The 16,070-nt window shown below is 49.1% G+C and overlaps 1 protein-coding gene across 3 annotated transcripts in view; it reads right to left on the reverse strand.

Annotated features, from left to right (window-relative positions):
- Nucleotides 1-9,531: 9,531 nt before the first annotated feature.
- The window catches only part of PTPRB (protein tyrosine phosphatase receptor type B), a 108,978-nt gene continuing 102,439 nt past the window's right edge, over nt 9,532-16,070 (reverse strand). For 2 of the 3 annotated variants that reach the window (XM_070494832.1, XM_070494833.1), the window contains one exon: nt 9,532-14,838. In XM_070494832.1, the coding sequence (XP_070350933.1) occupies nt 14,816-14,838 (23 nt within the window). In that variant the 3' untranslated portion in view covers nt 9,532-14,815. The remainder of the gene's footprint in view (nt 14,839-16,070) is intronic. The other variant, XR_011497083.1, reaches the window with a different exon arrangement.

Below are 16,070 nucleotides of genomic sequence, written 5' to 3' on the forward strand. Positions count from 1 at the left end.
AGTTTATATAACACACCTTTTAACAAGGGCTGTGTTTGATGGCGGGTTCAGAACCGTGAATGCTCGGCTCTCGTGGGCCGGGACAAACCCCACTGCGAGAGCTGAGTGTCCCTCTGGCTCCACTTCCCTGACCCTGACGCCCTTGCAGTTCCCACTGGCCACGTGGGTTCTCAAACCTGAAGGCGCTGTCTGTCTCTCGCCACTTGTTCTGACAGAGAGCTTGTCTCTAATGAAAACCACGTGCCACCGTTGACTCCTAGCCTCAGGCAGCAATTTGTCTCTCTGGGAGGGACGAGGGTGGCCAGGTAGACGCACCCCGCACACTCTCCTGGGGGCATTCTGACCTCCGGGATCTGAGAGTTGAGTTGAGTGGGACGGCAAGAAGGAAGCCTGAGCCAGTACCAATCCAGCCACCTGTCGGGACTTTATTTTTATAAGGAGGAAGATTGGCCCTGAGCTAACATCTGTGCCAATCTTCCTCTATTTTGTATGAGGGACACCACCACAGCGTGGCTGACAAGCAGTGTGTAGGTCCACACCCAGCATCCCAACCTGTGACCCTCAGGGCAAAGCAGAGCATGCAAGGTTAACCACTGCACCACCGGGCTGGCCCCTGTCAGGACTTTTTGGAAATGATCTATGTAGGGACAGCAATGGCACTTTTCTTAGGATAATGTGGACCCTGCTGCTCAAATAAATTAATGTTCCAATTCAAATGACTCATTTTGTAGGAACATTAAGCTCACATCCAATTTGTCAATATAAGAAAACTATCACCTCATTTTTTTTAAACTCAAGAAGCATTGCTTAAGTTTTATGATTTGTAAATCTCCTTTTGGCAAAAGCTGGATTGAAATGCACAAGGCGGGTGTTGGAGCCTGACAGGCACCGTGTTCAGCTCGGGTGCTGCACTTTCCAGGATGGCTGGGGGACTTGAAACTCTCCCCTGGGGATTGGTTAAAGAAATAATGCTTTTTTTTTTTTTCTTGAGGAAGATCGGCCCTGAGCTAACTGCTGCCAATCCTCCTCTTTTTGCTGAGGAAGACTGGCTCTGAGCTAACATCCGTGCCCATCTTCCTCTACTTTATATGTGGGATTCCTGCCACAGCATGGTTTGATAAGTGGTGCCATGTCTGCACCCAGGATCTGAACCGGCAAACCCCAAGCCGCCGAAGCGGAACGTGCGAACTTAACCCCTGCACCACCAGCTAGCCCCAAGAAGTAATGTGTTTTTTAGAGAAGACTAAGGAGGACACGATATCTCCTCACAGACATTTGAAAGGCTGTTGTGTGGAAGAGGAACGAGTGCTCGTTTTACACGTTCTCGCGGCCGTGGAAATAGGGCGTGTGATAAACCTGGGTTCCAGTTTGGCTCCATCACTTCCCAGTTGTGTGATCTTCGACAAATTACACAAACTCTCCAAGCCTCAGATCCCTTATCTGTATAATGGGGTAGATTAGTTTCCCATTGCTGTTGTGACAAATTATCATGGATTTAGCGGTTTAAAGCAACCTGAATTTATTATCTTACGGTTCTGAAGACCAGACTCCCAGTGGGTCTCCCTGGGCTAAAACCCAGATGTCAGCAAGGCGGCCTTCCTTCTGGGGCTCCTGGAAAGAATGCATTTCCTTTCCTTCCCCAGCTTCTAGAGGCCACCTGCATTCCTTAGCTCATGGCCCTTTTCTTCCAGCTTCAAAACCAGAAATGTTGGGGCCAGGCCTGTGGCCCAGTGGTTAAGTTTGGAGTGCTTCGCTTCGGTTCTCAGGTTCGGTTCCCAGGAGCAGACCTCCACCATTTGTCTCTCAGTGGCCGTGCTGTGGCAGCAGCTCACACATAGTAAACGAGGAAGATTGGCAACAGATGTTAGCTCAGCGTGAATCTTCCTCAGCACAAATAAAAACAGAAACAAAAAACTAGACACGTTGGGCCGAGTCCTTCTCTGCTGTCTCACTGGTTCTTTCTCCCGCCTCCCTCTTCAGTTTATAAGTCTCGTGATTACATCGGGCCCTCCCACATAGTCCAGGACAATCTCTCCATCCCAGAGTAGGCTGATGAGCAGCCTAGGTCCATCTCAACCTTGATTTCCCTTTGCCATGTAATCTCGCACATTCGTATTCGGGGGCTCCAGGATTAGAATGTGGACCTCTGTGGGGCCCACTATTTTGTCTGCCACATAAGGATAATAATATAGTGAGGATACAAACAGCACTCACCTCATAGCACTGCACTCACGGAGAGTTCTGGGGCAGACTGAGCACTTGATAAATCCTAGCACCTATCGTTATTAATCTTTAATAACAATCTGTGTTAGTTCGCTAAACTGCCGTAACAAAGTGCCACCCACTGCATAGCTTACACAGCAGGAGCTTACTGTTGTGCAGCCTGGAGGCTGGAAGCCTGAGATGACGGCGTCGGCAGGGTTGGCGCCTTCTGAGACCATGAGGGAGCATCTGCCCTGTGCCTCTCTCCTGGCTCCTGGCGGTTTGCTGGCAATCTTTGGGGTTCCTTGTCTTGTAGATGCCTCACCCCGATCTCTGCCTTCCTCATGGCATTCTCCCCGTGAGCACGTCTGTGTCCAAATTTCTCCCTTTTCAAGGACACTGCCTTACGGCATTAGGGTCCACCCCATTCCAGCATGACCTCATCTTGACTAATTACATCTGCAACGACCCTGTTCCCAAATAAGGTCGCCTTCTGAGGTGCTGGAGGCCAGGATTCCAACATGTGGGTTTGGGGAGACACGTCTCAACCTATAAGACAATCCAAAGGATGGGTGCGTGACGAATGCACCAGTGGGTGGAAGGTGTGGGCAGAGCACTTTCGCCTTGGTAAAGGAAGTGCTGTGTGTGGGAATGTCCAAATGTGCATGGGTGCTGAGTCTCCCAGCATCCGCCAACCACTTGGTGAGGACAGGACGTTGCAGGGCGGATTTGACAGCCCAAACTCTTAGAAAAGATGAGCTTGAAACACCCTCTTAACCTGGAGGGGATGGGCTTTTAGTGTGATCAGCTCCGGAAAGCTGCATCCTCTTCAGAGACTGAGGAGAGCTCAGCTCATTAAACCAGCACGTCTAATGTGCACCCCGAGAGGATCTCGCTCTGAGGGCGTCGATAGCATTCTTGGGAAAATTTACCCTGGGTTTTCATTACAGACCAGGATACAGTCAAGTCACATCCCAGCGAGTGCAAAGTTGTAGAGGTAAGCACTTCAAGCCCCTGTGAACGATAATTCAGGGCATCAGTTTCTGTGTGAAGATGCTGCCTTTGCATTGTGCGGACCTAGAATTCCACGGAGGTGAGAAATCACGTGCGTGTCCAGGCAAACCCAAGCTGGTGTCAAATACAAAATCAACCCAGATTCAGGTAAGGAGAGAATTTATCTGAAGGAATTATTGCAAACGGGCATGGGGTGGGGAGGGGAGGGATGACAGTAATGGTGTCGGGGACCACTGCAGAGAGGGTGCTTGTCTGCGAGATCTGGGCACGTCTCCAAGGCCGGCGGGAAAGAGATTGTCCTTTACACAGAGGAGTGAACGCGGCAGAAAGAACGGGTGCGGGGACGCGGCTGAGCTGGCGACGGGGTGAGCAGATGGAAGGTCAGCGATGGCTTCGCCCCAGCCCAGCCTGTCCTCGGGGAGCCTCCTGGAGGGGTTGTCTGCTGACTCAGCAACTTGAGTGGTTCATTTATCCCCCGAACCCATCTCCTCATTGCAAACAGGCACCAGTACACAGCTTCTCAGGGGGGTTTTTGAGCCCAGATCGGCCAGTCTCAAAACTCTGTGCTCCTCTGCAGAGAAGACCAGCTACAAAGGAGAACTCAGCCTTTGCAAAATCCTCTTTAAAGTTGATTCCTTTTAAAAAGTGGCAAACTTATTTTCTGAAATATCATTATCTATTTAGTTAGATTAAATCATCGTCAAATAATTTAATGAAATAACTTTGAAAATTTTGGCTCATCATTTTTGACAGCACCAGAGCATAGTATAAATCTCCTGACCTGGAAACTATGGACCTGTGTCTTCCTAACCAGCCTCTGGGGATCCTGCTATGTGGGCTATGTGGGCTGTGGCGCCCACAGTTTGAGAAGCTCCGGCAGAGGCCTTGAGCGCAGGCTCCAGAGCTGGGTTGCCTGGGTTTGAGGCCTGGCTCTGCCTTTTACCAGCTGTGGCCTCTTAGGGCTCAGTTTCTTATTTCATACGGTTTTGGGGAGGACTCAGTCAACTGAAATGAGGCCGCATGCAGTGAGTGATGCGGCACTTTGTGGAAATGTGTCCATCGGTGCTGCAAGTTACCGTTTATCATCCTCTGGAGTCAACATCTGGAGTCAGCCTCGCGCTTGCTCGCTTGGTGCCTCTTCCCAGAAGCTCACAGTCCAGCGGGGAAAACAAGCGATTCACACCCGAGATGCGGCGGGCAATGCGGAGCATCTGCAGATGCGGGATGACACCGTGAAGGAGGGAGCAGGTCTGTGGCCATCTCAGAGGTCAGGGGACAGTCACCGCCATTTTCGGGGCTTCTGGTGTGGTAAAAAATAAACTCTAAATTAAAAAGTGTCTAAAGAGGGTTATAAAATTGCTTAATTCACAAAATAGTGAAAGGATTTATTTTTAAACGTTTCTTTATAGTGCATTATGGGTAGATTGATCCAATAACGGGCCTGAGTTTAAAGTTACATGAAGCGTGTTGTTATCGCTTTCCTGTCTGTGTCCTCCAGACCCCACATTTAACTTTATTTGTAGGCAAATCAAAGTGTTCTATCTGCAGCCCTCTGTGAGGATGAGGCCGTGGCTAACGGCCTTACTGCCTCCTCTGTGGTGGGTCCTGGGTGTCAGAGAGGAGGTGAGAACTATTTTGGGAGAGAAAAAGGAATATACAAGAGCAAAACTGTACAAGGCAGCAGGGTGCACCCCTGAAAGCACAGCAGACTGGGAGAGTGGGACAGAAACCCTAAGGCGAGGAGTGGTTGCAGCTTCAGTGTGAGCAAGGCCAGGCTGAGTCACGAGGCGCTTCTGGGCTGCACCTGTGGGTAATTGGGAGCCACTGATCAATTCCAGAAGGACCACGGCCCTGTCTGTAATTTAGAGAAATCATCCTGGTGGCGGTGTGGAGTGTCCACCAGGGACAGACGCCGCGCAGGGACCCCAGGGTTCGGCTGGGATGAGGGGAGCTGAGCAGACAGGACAGGATGTAAGAAAGGCTGGTGCCCAGGAGGTCAACAGAAACGGCAACAGTCAGAGAGACGGCGCCGGCTCCCGTCCAGGAGACGTGGGCGGGAAGGCAGCTGGTCCTGGAGACGTAATAAGGTCACCCAGCTTCCCTGTGGGTGTGGGGTCTCCTGCTTCCCCCCTTCCTCGTGCACACCACCCAGCAGAGCGTGTGCGGGGCTTGACGCCGAGGCCTGGGCAGCTGCTCAGAGCTCGCTCTCCGAGGAAACCCTGGGAGGGGAGGACTGCCCGCCTCCTCGACAAGGTCCCTGTGCTGACTCTGAGCACGACCCTGCCCCAGAGCGCCCCCGCTTCCCGCTGCACCCCTGACGGTGAGTGGGGGCCGCCTCCCCAGACGGAAGCGCCAGGAGCTTTCCTCTGTCTTCCTGGCTCAGGGCTGGGCTCTGTGGGGTACAGGGCAGGGGCACCTCTGAGGTCCTGGCCCCTGTCCTTCATTCTCCCTCAGGCTTCATGGCCAGGCGACACTGGCTTTGTCCTGCTGGCTCCAACGGCGCTCCGGGTCCCTCTGCCTCCCTAACTGTGCTGGAACCTGGTTCTGCTGGTTGCTGGAATCTGAGAGCTGGGTGCGCCTTTCAGGGCCCATTCCTTCCACGGTCTGCGGGCAGCCTCTGCGCTGTCTGCCATTCTGAGCTGACATGCCGCTTCTGTGTGGACAGCCCTGTCCCTTTGCCCTCAGAACTCGGTGTTGCCCTGAGAGCTGTTTACCGGCCCATTCCCGGGCCGAGGGAGCAGGGGGCTGAGTTTGGAGTGGGTGACTGTGCCTTCACAACCATCCAGAAGGCCGGGAGGCACGTCAGCCTCAGCTAACGGGCTGATGAGCCTCTTAGAGTCAATAGGGTGAGGACGGAGGGAGGTGACTTTAGCACATGCGTGAGTCTGCTAACCCAGTTGAAAGCTCGAGGCCCGGAGTTGAATTTAATTTAAGCTGTGCAGCGAATCCACCTTTTCTCCAACCTGCCACACACGAGGGAGAGGTTGAGAACACAGGCTCCAGAGTCACTCTGTCCTTGATCCAAGTAAGGCTCTGACAATTGCTAGCTCTGTGACGTAGGGCAAGCTACTCACTCTCTCTGTGCCTCAGTTTCTTCACCTGTCGACTGGGAACAATTGTGGTCCCTGCCTTATTTACCGCTGAGAGGGCTGCAGATAAGGCAGTTCTGAGAGCCACCTGGCACACAGTAAAAATAGCCGCTAACATTTATTCACAGCTTGTTATGTGCTAGGGCTCAAAATATCACACATTACCATTCCTCTTGGTCACCCGGGGCTTGACAGTTCTTCTGAAAGCGTTAGAGCTGACCGACGAGCAGCGCAGGGCAGAGGCTGCCCAAACTCCACGGGCGTGGCCTGGGGGGTTCCCGGGACCCACGTGGCTGGGCCCCGCCCCGAGGTTCAGACGCCAGGGGACCGATGGGGGCGCCTGAGGATCTGCGTTTCTGACGAGACCCCGGCGATGCGGACGCTGCAGGCCTGGGGACCACGCCCCGAGCGGCAAGCGGGCAGAGGCGGAGGGGCCCCGAGGTCGGGGTGCAGACCCGGGGGGGCTCTGGCGCTGCGTGGCCTCGGGCCGCGCCCTGCGTCTCGCGGGACTTCGGTCTGCGTCTCCAGGAGAAGCCGAGCAGCCGCGGGAGGAGGAGCGAGCTGGCGGCCCCCCGAGGGTCGGCACGCGCTCACGCGGCGCAGAGTGGGCTTGGCTGTTGCTCCCCTGCTTCGGCTGAATTTGGGGCGAGGTCCCGGCGTCCGCGCCTCTGCCCCCCGCCTGTGACCTACCGCGTGCGGCAGGTGCAGCCCTTCGGTGACATACGGGCCTGAGAGCTCAATGAAGGAGCAAAGCTGCGCGACCCTCAGACTTCCTCCGCCGGCGGGAGAAGGGCCGCGGCCCCCCCGGAGTGCGGACCACAGGCCGGCGTCTCCTCGCGGGTCACACCCCAGACCCGCGCCCCCGGCCCGGCCCAGGCCTCGCGCCGGGTTTGGCTGCCTCCGGGCTTCTCCCCAGGTCCTCGGCGAGCAGGACCCTCGCCTCTGTCCCCCCCGTCTGGGCGCCTGTCGTCCCTGCTGTATGAGCCAGCGGCCCCTCGCGCCCTCCGTCCGGAGCGGGGGCCACGTCTACACGGGCGAAGACTGGGTCGGGGGCATCAGAAAGTCAGAAAGTTCTCTAAGAATGGAATCCGGCTTAAAATTTTAATTTAGGGCCTGGCCCGGTGGCCGAGTGGTTAAGTTTGCCGTTGTTCCGCTTCCCAGCCTGGGGTTCGCAGGTTCGGATCCTGGGGGCGGACCTACACACTGCTCATCAAGCCTGGCTGTGGCCATGTCCCACAGAGAGGAACTAGAATGACCTACAACTAGGATACACAACTAGGTACTGGGACTCTGGGGAGAAAAAAGAAAAAAAGGACGGTTGGCAACAGATGTTAGCTCACGGCCAGTCTTCCTCACCACACACAAAAAAAGCATACGAAAAAAAAGAAAAATTTAATTTAAATGTCTTACAAATGATAGTTTCTGATTGAGATGAGATTTAGGGATGTTCTTAGCTTGTGAACTTTTCCATTTTTCATGCTCTTTGTTTCTATCATTGTATTGTCAGCTTTTTGGGTTTGATTTTTGTTATTGTTGTTAGTTTTCGCCTTAGCTCCTTGACAAGCACTAAGATACAGAACATTCTTGGCCACCAACAGCTTGTACCAGGGGAGCAGAGACAGTAAGCATATTTCATTGCTAGCTCTTTCTTAAAGACGGAAATAGATGCCAAGTTTCTTCCTGGGGTCAAGAGCTCTAAGAGCAAAGAGGAAAGTAATTTAATTTTAAGATAATTTACACAAAGCCTCTTGCATCAGAACAATAAACCCCAGGAAAAAGGTAAGCTTTTCTCAGATGGACAGTTCCCTGCTATAACAGTAGCTGCTCCCTTGGGAGACCCTGGGTGGGGCAGGCGAGCTTGGCCTTGGGGTTTGTCTCCCTTTGGTGAGGAGGTGAAGTCCTAGTCCTACTCAGGACCATCCCTGAGCAGTTCCCCTATTCCCCTATGCCTCTATTTCCCCATTAGACAAGCTGGAATTCTACCAGGTAATTTTCACTCTTCCATTATGAATGCTCCTTTTATTGGCAGCATCAACAGCTTTGCCAATTCGTGCAAAATCCAGCTGCAGAGCCTCTGGGTTTTAGGTGGTTTGATTTAATTAGCTTTAATAATGTTTTATAATAGTATTATGTTAGAAAGTCATGTTTTCTCCTTTTCTATTCAGTAATTTTCAGCTTTCAGGTTGTAGTGACTTTTGCTAAAGTGTGACTCTCAATATGATCTGAGATTTAACAAATGTACAAAACATAAAATAAGAGGGAGAATCACACGGAATGTGAACAGTCCCCTGGAGCTTCGGTCTCTGCGTGGGGATGGCTGTCACGTCCACTGGCTTCTGAGCAGCTTCTGATTTGTCTCTGTTTACATGTAGACAGTCTGCCCTCTCCCCCCGCCCACCCAACCGAGAGACAGGAACACAAGGTCCCGTTCCAGCCCTGCCCCACTTTGCCGTGTCGCTTCATTGTCCATCCTCAGGTGGCCCTTCCAGCTCTAACATTTTAGGACTGTGGAAGATGTATCAGCCAAACTGGTAAGTGCTTAGCTCAAGTTGTAATATTTTCCTTTTCTTTAAGAGTAAATTACACCAAACAAACAGCTACTTTGGGGAAAAAAAGCCCAGCCTCATAGGTTAAATTATTTTGTTAAACTAATTCTTCAAATCCAGAGACCGTTTTAAAAAGGATTGCTTTGATTTGATGGCTTTATAAGTAAATCTATTATTGCACAGTTTTTAGTAATAAAGTTTTCTGTAAGTTGTAGAAAAATGAAATGCTGGAGTTGTAAGGACACTGATCTTTCAACTGAAATGTGAAAAAGGCAAAAGGGCAAAATAATAATTCTGGAAACAGGCACAGCAGCCCTTTACCAAATGTCACACTGCAGCTGATGCGTGACGTGCGGCGGCAGGCCCCTCGGGACCCCGCTGGGCCGAGCCCGGAGGTGCACCAGCGAGGCTGGGGATAGATGACATCTGGCGACTGATGACTGAAGAGCTGGAAGCAGGAAGCTACTTGGGGACAGTGGGCTGGAGAGTCTATGGCGTGGACATGACGCCCTAGGTGGCCAGCGCAACGCCCACAGGAATAAAGGTGAAGACAGCCTAGTGCTTCACGGTAATGGCCTGGAAGATTTCTCTCATTTAAAAGCAGCCACTTCTGACCTTTCTCCTGAGCAGAAGGTGACAGAACTTGATAAATGAGAAACAGGGGAACGGAAGACAGGACATTCCTTCCACAAACAGTTTTATTCCTGGACTGGTGAGAAGGCGTGTAAGGTGCCATATAGATTTTCTGACCACAGTTACAAATATGAAAATATATTAAGCAAATACATAATTTAAATAGGAAGACTAATGAAGTTCTTTGTTCAAATGGAGCTGGTTAGAAACACAGTGTTGTGGGGAGGTATATAGTGTGAAAAAATAGAATCATCTGCTGCCATTTTAAAGAACCAGATCTGCAGAGCAAGAATACATGATATTAAAAACATAAAAGTGCTCTATTATAGAACATAATAAGTTTGGCTACTGGATTTATTTACATTATTCATTCAAACTTCAAGAACAGCCAGATGAACCTCCACGGACAATGGTATTATTAGACTCTGACAACCTCACATCCAAAGTATTGGATCAGAAGCATTTCCACTCAAAGAGTGTACGTTGAATGCCTGTGAGCAGTGCACTGATTTCTGCAATGGAGGAGGAGAGAAGAGACTAAAGACGTGGTCCTTGTCCTTGCAGAATTTATAAGCCTGATGGGCCCGCATGGAAGACTGGAGATCAAGGACTCCTCAGGCTGAGAACATTGGTGCGCCCGGTCGTCAGTGTGGCTGAGCTGGGAAATCTCGAAAGGCCGCTGCAGGCCCCTGAGCAGCTGTGGGTGGAGCGTGTCCAGCTCTGCCTCCAACTCCTGAAGTCGCGGCTGGATGTGCTCCTTTCCTGTTGGGACGCTTGTCTGCTCACTCAAACCACAGCATCTCAGATGTAATGGACAGCGTGCTCTTGGGATGAAGACAGTACTATTTAAAAGAACTTACTTAAGGCAGAAAACAGCCATAGCTAAGCTTTCTTGTGAATGTTCTGGAAGGGACACATTACATTTGTCTGACATTATTCATAGTTTGAACAACTTATTTCAGTGTCTTATATAAGATCAAATACATTGGCATATAGGTTATAAAAATAATCTTTGGTAAATCTGTTAATAGATCTCTTTTATTCCCATTGCATAAACCTCTATTTTAGGAGCATTCACCAACAACTTCCTTATTTCGTGAATGTATCTATATAGACAACCTTTTAAGAAATGAAATGCCTTATTTTTGTTGCGTACATTTATTCCTAGGAGCCTCCCTACAAGTCAGGAGTATTCTTTTAGTCAGAAATATTTCCATTGCTAGAAATGTTTTTAGAGCAGAACAGATTTCTGTCATTATTGTGGCTGCATCAAATGTTACCCTGCATTGTAACTAAAATGGCCAAACGTTTCAAAGGCGTCACCCACTAGAGGCTCTAAGGTAGTGTGTTTGGAATCCCCGACTCGGTCAATTTAGTCCAACAGCTGGTCACTTCCCAAAACTAAACGAAGCAATTCAGCTGCTTAATCAGCTAAGTCATCTGGCTGCCGTAGTGGGAGTGGACCCCAAGGATGGCACGTCCTGAGAGGAACACATGACATTTCAAAGAACAGCCGGACACACAGGAGGGCTGCCGTTTTCTCTTCCCGACAACTGGTGGTTAGAGCCTCCTTTTCAAATATTTTCCCTCCTTTGTGTTATTTCACTTGCTTTCTGCGGTCATGGTTTACAGATTTTTCCTTCCAGGTGAAACAGTCTTTGAACGTCTGATGTGAGCTGAAATCTCAGGTTAACAAGTCTCAGGAACTTCACAGGGCGGGTGGGCTGACCACGGCCTTTTCCGCTCTGACTCTTCAGGGTGAGGAAGGGTGGAGGGTTTGCTCTCAGCCACCGCGAGCATCGCCCATTACTTCTGGCCACTCTGTCTTGACTCATCAATCACTTTCATTTCCTTGGTGAAAGGAGCCAAGATGTCCTTGAACCGCCATCTTGAAGAAGCAACCAAATACCTCTCCTTCCCACCAGGTGGGGGGGGTCCGGCCCCCGGGTGGGAACTAGCGCTCCAGGGCCCCCCAGAGCTGGGGCTCAGGCCCTGCCTCACGCTGTCTGACAGATCTGACAGGTTTGTGACATCAGGATCCCGACCTCAAAGACCCAGAAAGCTAAGTGAATGAGAATTTAGTTGGTGGCAGAGAGTTCTCTTGCAAAAGGTAAGGAGAGTGTTTAATCTAAGAGCTGGATCCTGAGACTAAGGAAGAGGAGCAGAGTGTGAAGTACGACGTGTGAGTCTATTTTTGTTTTCTGGACATCTGCTTAGTGGTTTCATGTCATTTTCACATGTCACTTTGGGCTTCCTTCCAAGAGGTAATAACAAAATTAAAGACTTTCCCAAATGAAACTCTCCCCAAAATGTCTGTGTGCTGTGACCATTTTAGTATTTAAAAGGAAATCATGGTCATCTCTTCGATAATGTGGAGCCTGAAAAGACTATGAAATACCAATGGGAATAAGCAGATAAGATGACCAGAAAATAAAATCACATTTGCCTGGAAAACAAACATATTCAAAAGGGAGAAGGGGAGAGCTGTGAGAAAGAGGGACTCAGAAGTGTTAAGGGACAGTGAAGGACTGAGGTCAAATATATGCAGGCCTGGACAGGGAGACCAGCCCTGGAAAACTCTGATTCAAGAGCTCAAAGATCAGCTGTGGTCCAGAGAACAAAAGAATGATAATATGAAATTGATTTAATGGGTAGAGATCAAAGGAGTTAATTATAAAGAACTTGGATAAATAATTGTTAAGATGCAAGACAGGACTCTCCCAAGATTTGATAGCTCAGAAGCCTTGAATATAGTGTACGGCGCAGGTGCACAGACAGGATGCCCCCTCCACGGGAGATGGAGTGTTTACAAGACACAACACCTGACGGAATTAACTTAAAATGCGTCCAATTGAGCTGAATGTCAAGGAAACCTTTTTTCCCTTTCCTCCCTAAATTTAATAAACAGACCAACTAGATTATGTATTTAGTCTTTGGCGGTGGAAGATAGAGAAATATCTGTTGCTAAGGAGATTTAAAATTAGACAGGTGGAGGGTAGGAATGAATATTTCCTGGATTGGAGTAAAAGGACATATAGTTTTCACTCATCAAGTCCGTTTCCATAACTCTGATTTTGCCCCAGTATGCCAGGGTGTGTGAGTGCTGTTTACTCTCACAGATTCTAGGTTTTTAATGGTTTTAATCCGTCATTTTGCAATTAGTGGCTCTCTTTAGGTCAGTGGTTTGCTGCTGAACCTGCGTCATCAGAAGGCTGCGCAGCCCTGGGCCACTCGGTTAGGTCACTGCCCGTGGAGGCCTCGTCCAAGCTTAACTGAAAATAGTAACGACAACCCTAACTTTATTATTATGAAGCATTCTCTTTGTTTTGTAGAAACGTGTAGTTTCTAGGACAGGGCTTAGCAGGTTGCAGGCATTACTAAAACTCTTCTGAAGGAATGAAAAGCCAAAAATGAATTTATCTTTCCATGGATTAACGTGCTTTGCGCTGAGCCACATTACTTTAAAATTCTGTTTGGTTTTTCTCTTGCTGTTTCTTTTTAATGCAGAGAAAGTGCTTCCCAGCAGACACCACATCTCATCAGTCTCTGACCTCTCTTTCCTCCCTGGGGGCACGTCTGCCACACTTAGAGTTGTTCCTTTCCATTTCTAGCAGGGCCAGCTACTTCCCTGGGACCGAATGCCAGCCAACACTGTCATTTCACAGCCACATTCTGCACAATGAAAATGGGAGAACCAGGACTCCTCTTAGCACTCTTCACACTCACAAAGTTTTTCATTTTTATAAACTTCAAATAGTTCCAGAAATTCTTCTGGTTTGGGTGGAGACTTACACAACTATAATTAACTATTTCAGATATATTTGACGATTTTCGATTACTATGCCAGTTACACTCATATTGCTTGTGAGACTTTATGTATGCAGCAAAAATATACACTTTGAAAATAAATGTACTCTATCTGCAAATGAAGCTGTGAGATCAGCAAACTTGACCACTAATTCTTAAGTTTATTACAGAGAGGTTTGCAGTGAGAAGGAGGCAAACGTTCCTGGCTCATTTCTCAGGCAGCTGGGAGGGTTCCGTACAGATGCCTTTCAACTGTTCCCCCAGAAGACCTCGCACCGACCTGGAGGAGGGCAATGCCTGCGTCCGACTCACTGAGCCCTTCTGTAGTCAGAGGCACAGATCCTGGAGATAAACTTGGCGGGCGCATGCCTTTCCTACCAAATGCAGCGTAAGTGAAGTGACGACTTGACATCTTGACTTTGAGGATTTACTAAAAAGGTCTTTTGGAAAATTTTACACAAAGCACCACTGAGTTTTTGTTTTCATTGTTTGGTTTTTCAGTTAACTAGATACGATGTTTGTGGACATTTCTATAAGGATGCTGACATTTGGTCCCTTATCAGGCGTTCAATCTGCCACCACAGTCTTCTCTTAATGGGAAAACCAAGTATGACTGGCCTAATTTTGACTTTTCCAGGAATGCAGACCACTCACAAGGAGACAGCCGAGCATGTGACACGGACCAGCACGGTGGTTACGGCGCAGTCTGCAGGTTCACGCAACATGCTCTCAGAGCAGCGAAATAACCTCGTCTCTGTGGATGGGGCTCTGCGTGTTGACAGTGCTTCCGGCCAGGGCCCAGGTGGCTGTCTTCTTGATACAAGGAGCTCTTCACTTCGGTTGGGACCATTCTCCGTCAGAACCCCAGCCCTGCAGCGTGCACTCACCCCGCGAGTTACGTGGCCCCGAGCCCTGAGCTGTGGCTCGAGCCTCTGGCAGCAGGAGAGCCACTAATGGGTTCGGGCACAACCAGCTCCTTCAGCTTGGCTGCTGAGTCTCTTCCCCTCGACGATCCTTTCTTTGATCATTATATTTGCCCAAATAGCATTTGGATCATCTTCAGATGCCAAGACTTGTAGCACAGCAATGCAGCACAGCCGGCTGCCCTGCGTGCTCTCTCCAGCCCGGCCCTTCCTCCTGTCCAGTGAATTTCAAACAGCTGAAAACCACGGCCCCAGGGGTCTCCTCTGCAGCCACCTCCACACACACACCATCAGGTCCTGTCACATAGGCCAATCAGCTTACGCAGAACCGTCCACGAACACTTCAGTGTGGAAAAATAGCATTACGTAAAGATTAATATTAAACATTATGAAAAATACATATTTACAGAAGGAACTGCAAAATACAACTATGTACAATAATATGTTACCTTTAAATTACATAAATTCTTTAAAATTCTCCAGATTAATAAATTATACACAGTATCAACAGGAATAGCTGGCGCCTCTGTAGGGCACGAAGCAAGTTTTTTAAAAAATCACACAGTGAGTAGCTTTCGTCCAGGAGATCTTCGACACATTCTCAATGCCTCGAGTAGCCTGCGTCTGCAAGGAAGGACACTGTGATGAGAGACTGTGCCAGGGGCGTCACAGCTGGTTCTATGAAAATTACAAGGGGAGAGGACTGAAGCTCAGCAGGGTTCAGGATGCGGCTGTCCCTGTCGGGGCTGGGTCACCCGGTCAGAACCACAGATTACTAGAATTGGAAGGGGCTAGGGGTTCTGCTCCATCCCCTCTGGTTTTACAGATGAGCCCACAGGCCCAGAGAGGCAGAGTAACTCACTCAGGACCACACAGCTGGATGAAGCTAGCTAGTTCCAGAGCCAGGACCTGCATCTTAATTTCCAGATGCCTGAAGCTGACCATACCATAGTCAGCTTCCTTCAGGAGCACACAGACTACTCTAAAAAGAGCTCTCAGACATTTCAAAATAAGACATAGGAACCTCCAAGAGGCCCCAGAACCCCTCCATCTGAGAGCTTCTTAAAGAATCTGACATGCAAAACTTTCATTTACTATACAGACAAATTAGGGGATAATTACTTATAATACAAAAGGATTATCTGATTTACAGAGGACTCCTTTAAATAGCAGCCCTCTCGTGTATTTGTGGTTTACAGATTATTAACTGTTTAGCTTACTGGCTAGGTGGGTGGGTGTAGAGGGTGCAGAGAACTAAATAAAATTGAAGATCATTTAGAAATGGACACAAAATAGCTCTGAAATAATGTGTGTCAAAAAAAAGATCTGATCTATAGATGGATATCGGTCCACGTGGCAAGGACCTGAGACTCATGCCAACAGCTGCATGAATGCGCCATCTTGAGAGAATCCTCCAGCCCCAGTCGAGCCTTCAGAAGGTGCAGCTCTGGCTGGTGTCTCGGCTGCAACCTCAGGAGAGACGCCGGGCCAGAGCCAGAGCTGAGCCCTCCCCAATTCCTCATCTACAGAAACTGCGAGATAATAAATGTTGAGCTAAGCTGCTAAGTTTTGGGTAGTTTGTTAGGCAGAATCAATAACAAATACAATGTAACTTCAAATTTGCAATTAGCCTGTGTGATAAATTAGGTCTCAGTGATGGTCCAGAGTGAGAAAAGGCAAGCGGACCCGTCACTGGTCATGCAATTATTGTCTGATCAAAGCAGTGCCTTATAATGTTTATACATTTTTTCCTACTGAACTTTTCATTAAAAGTGCTACATGCCCGTTCTAGAAAATTTACAAAATACATAAGAGGGAAGAAAAATTATCATTTTACTGCTCAGAGAAATTCTTTT

Source organism: Equus asinus, chromosome 22, assembly GCF_041296235.1.
Source record: "Equus asinus isolate D_3611 breed Donkey chromosome 22, EquAss-T2T_v2, whole genome shotgun sequence".
Lineage (NCBI taxonomy): Eukaryota > Metazoa > Chordata > Mammalia > Perissodactyla > Equidae > Equus > Equus asinus.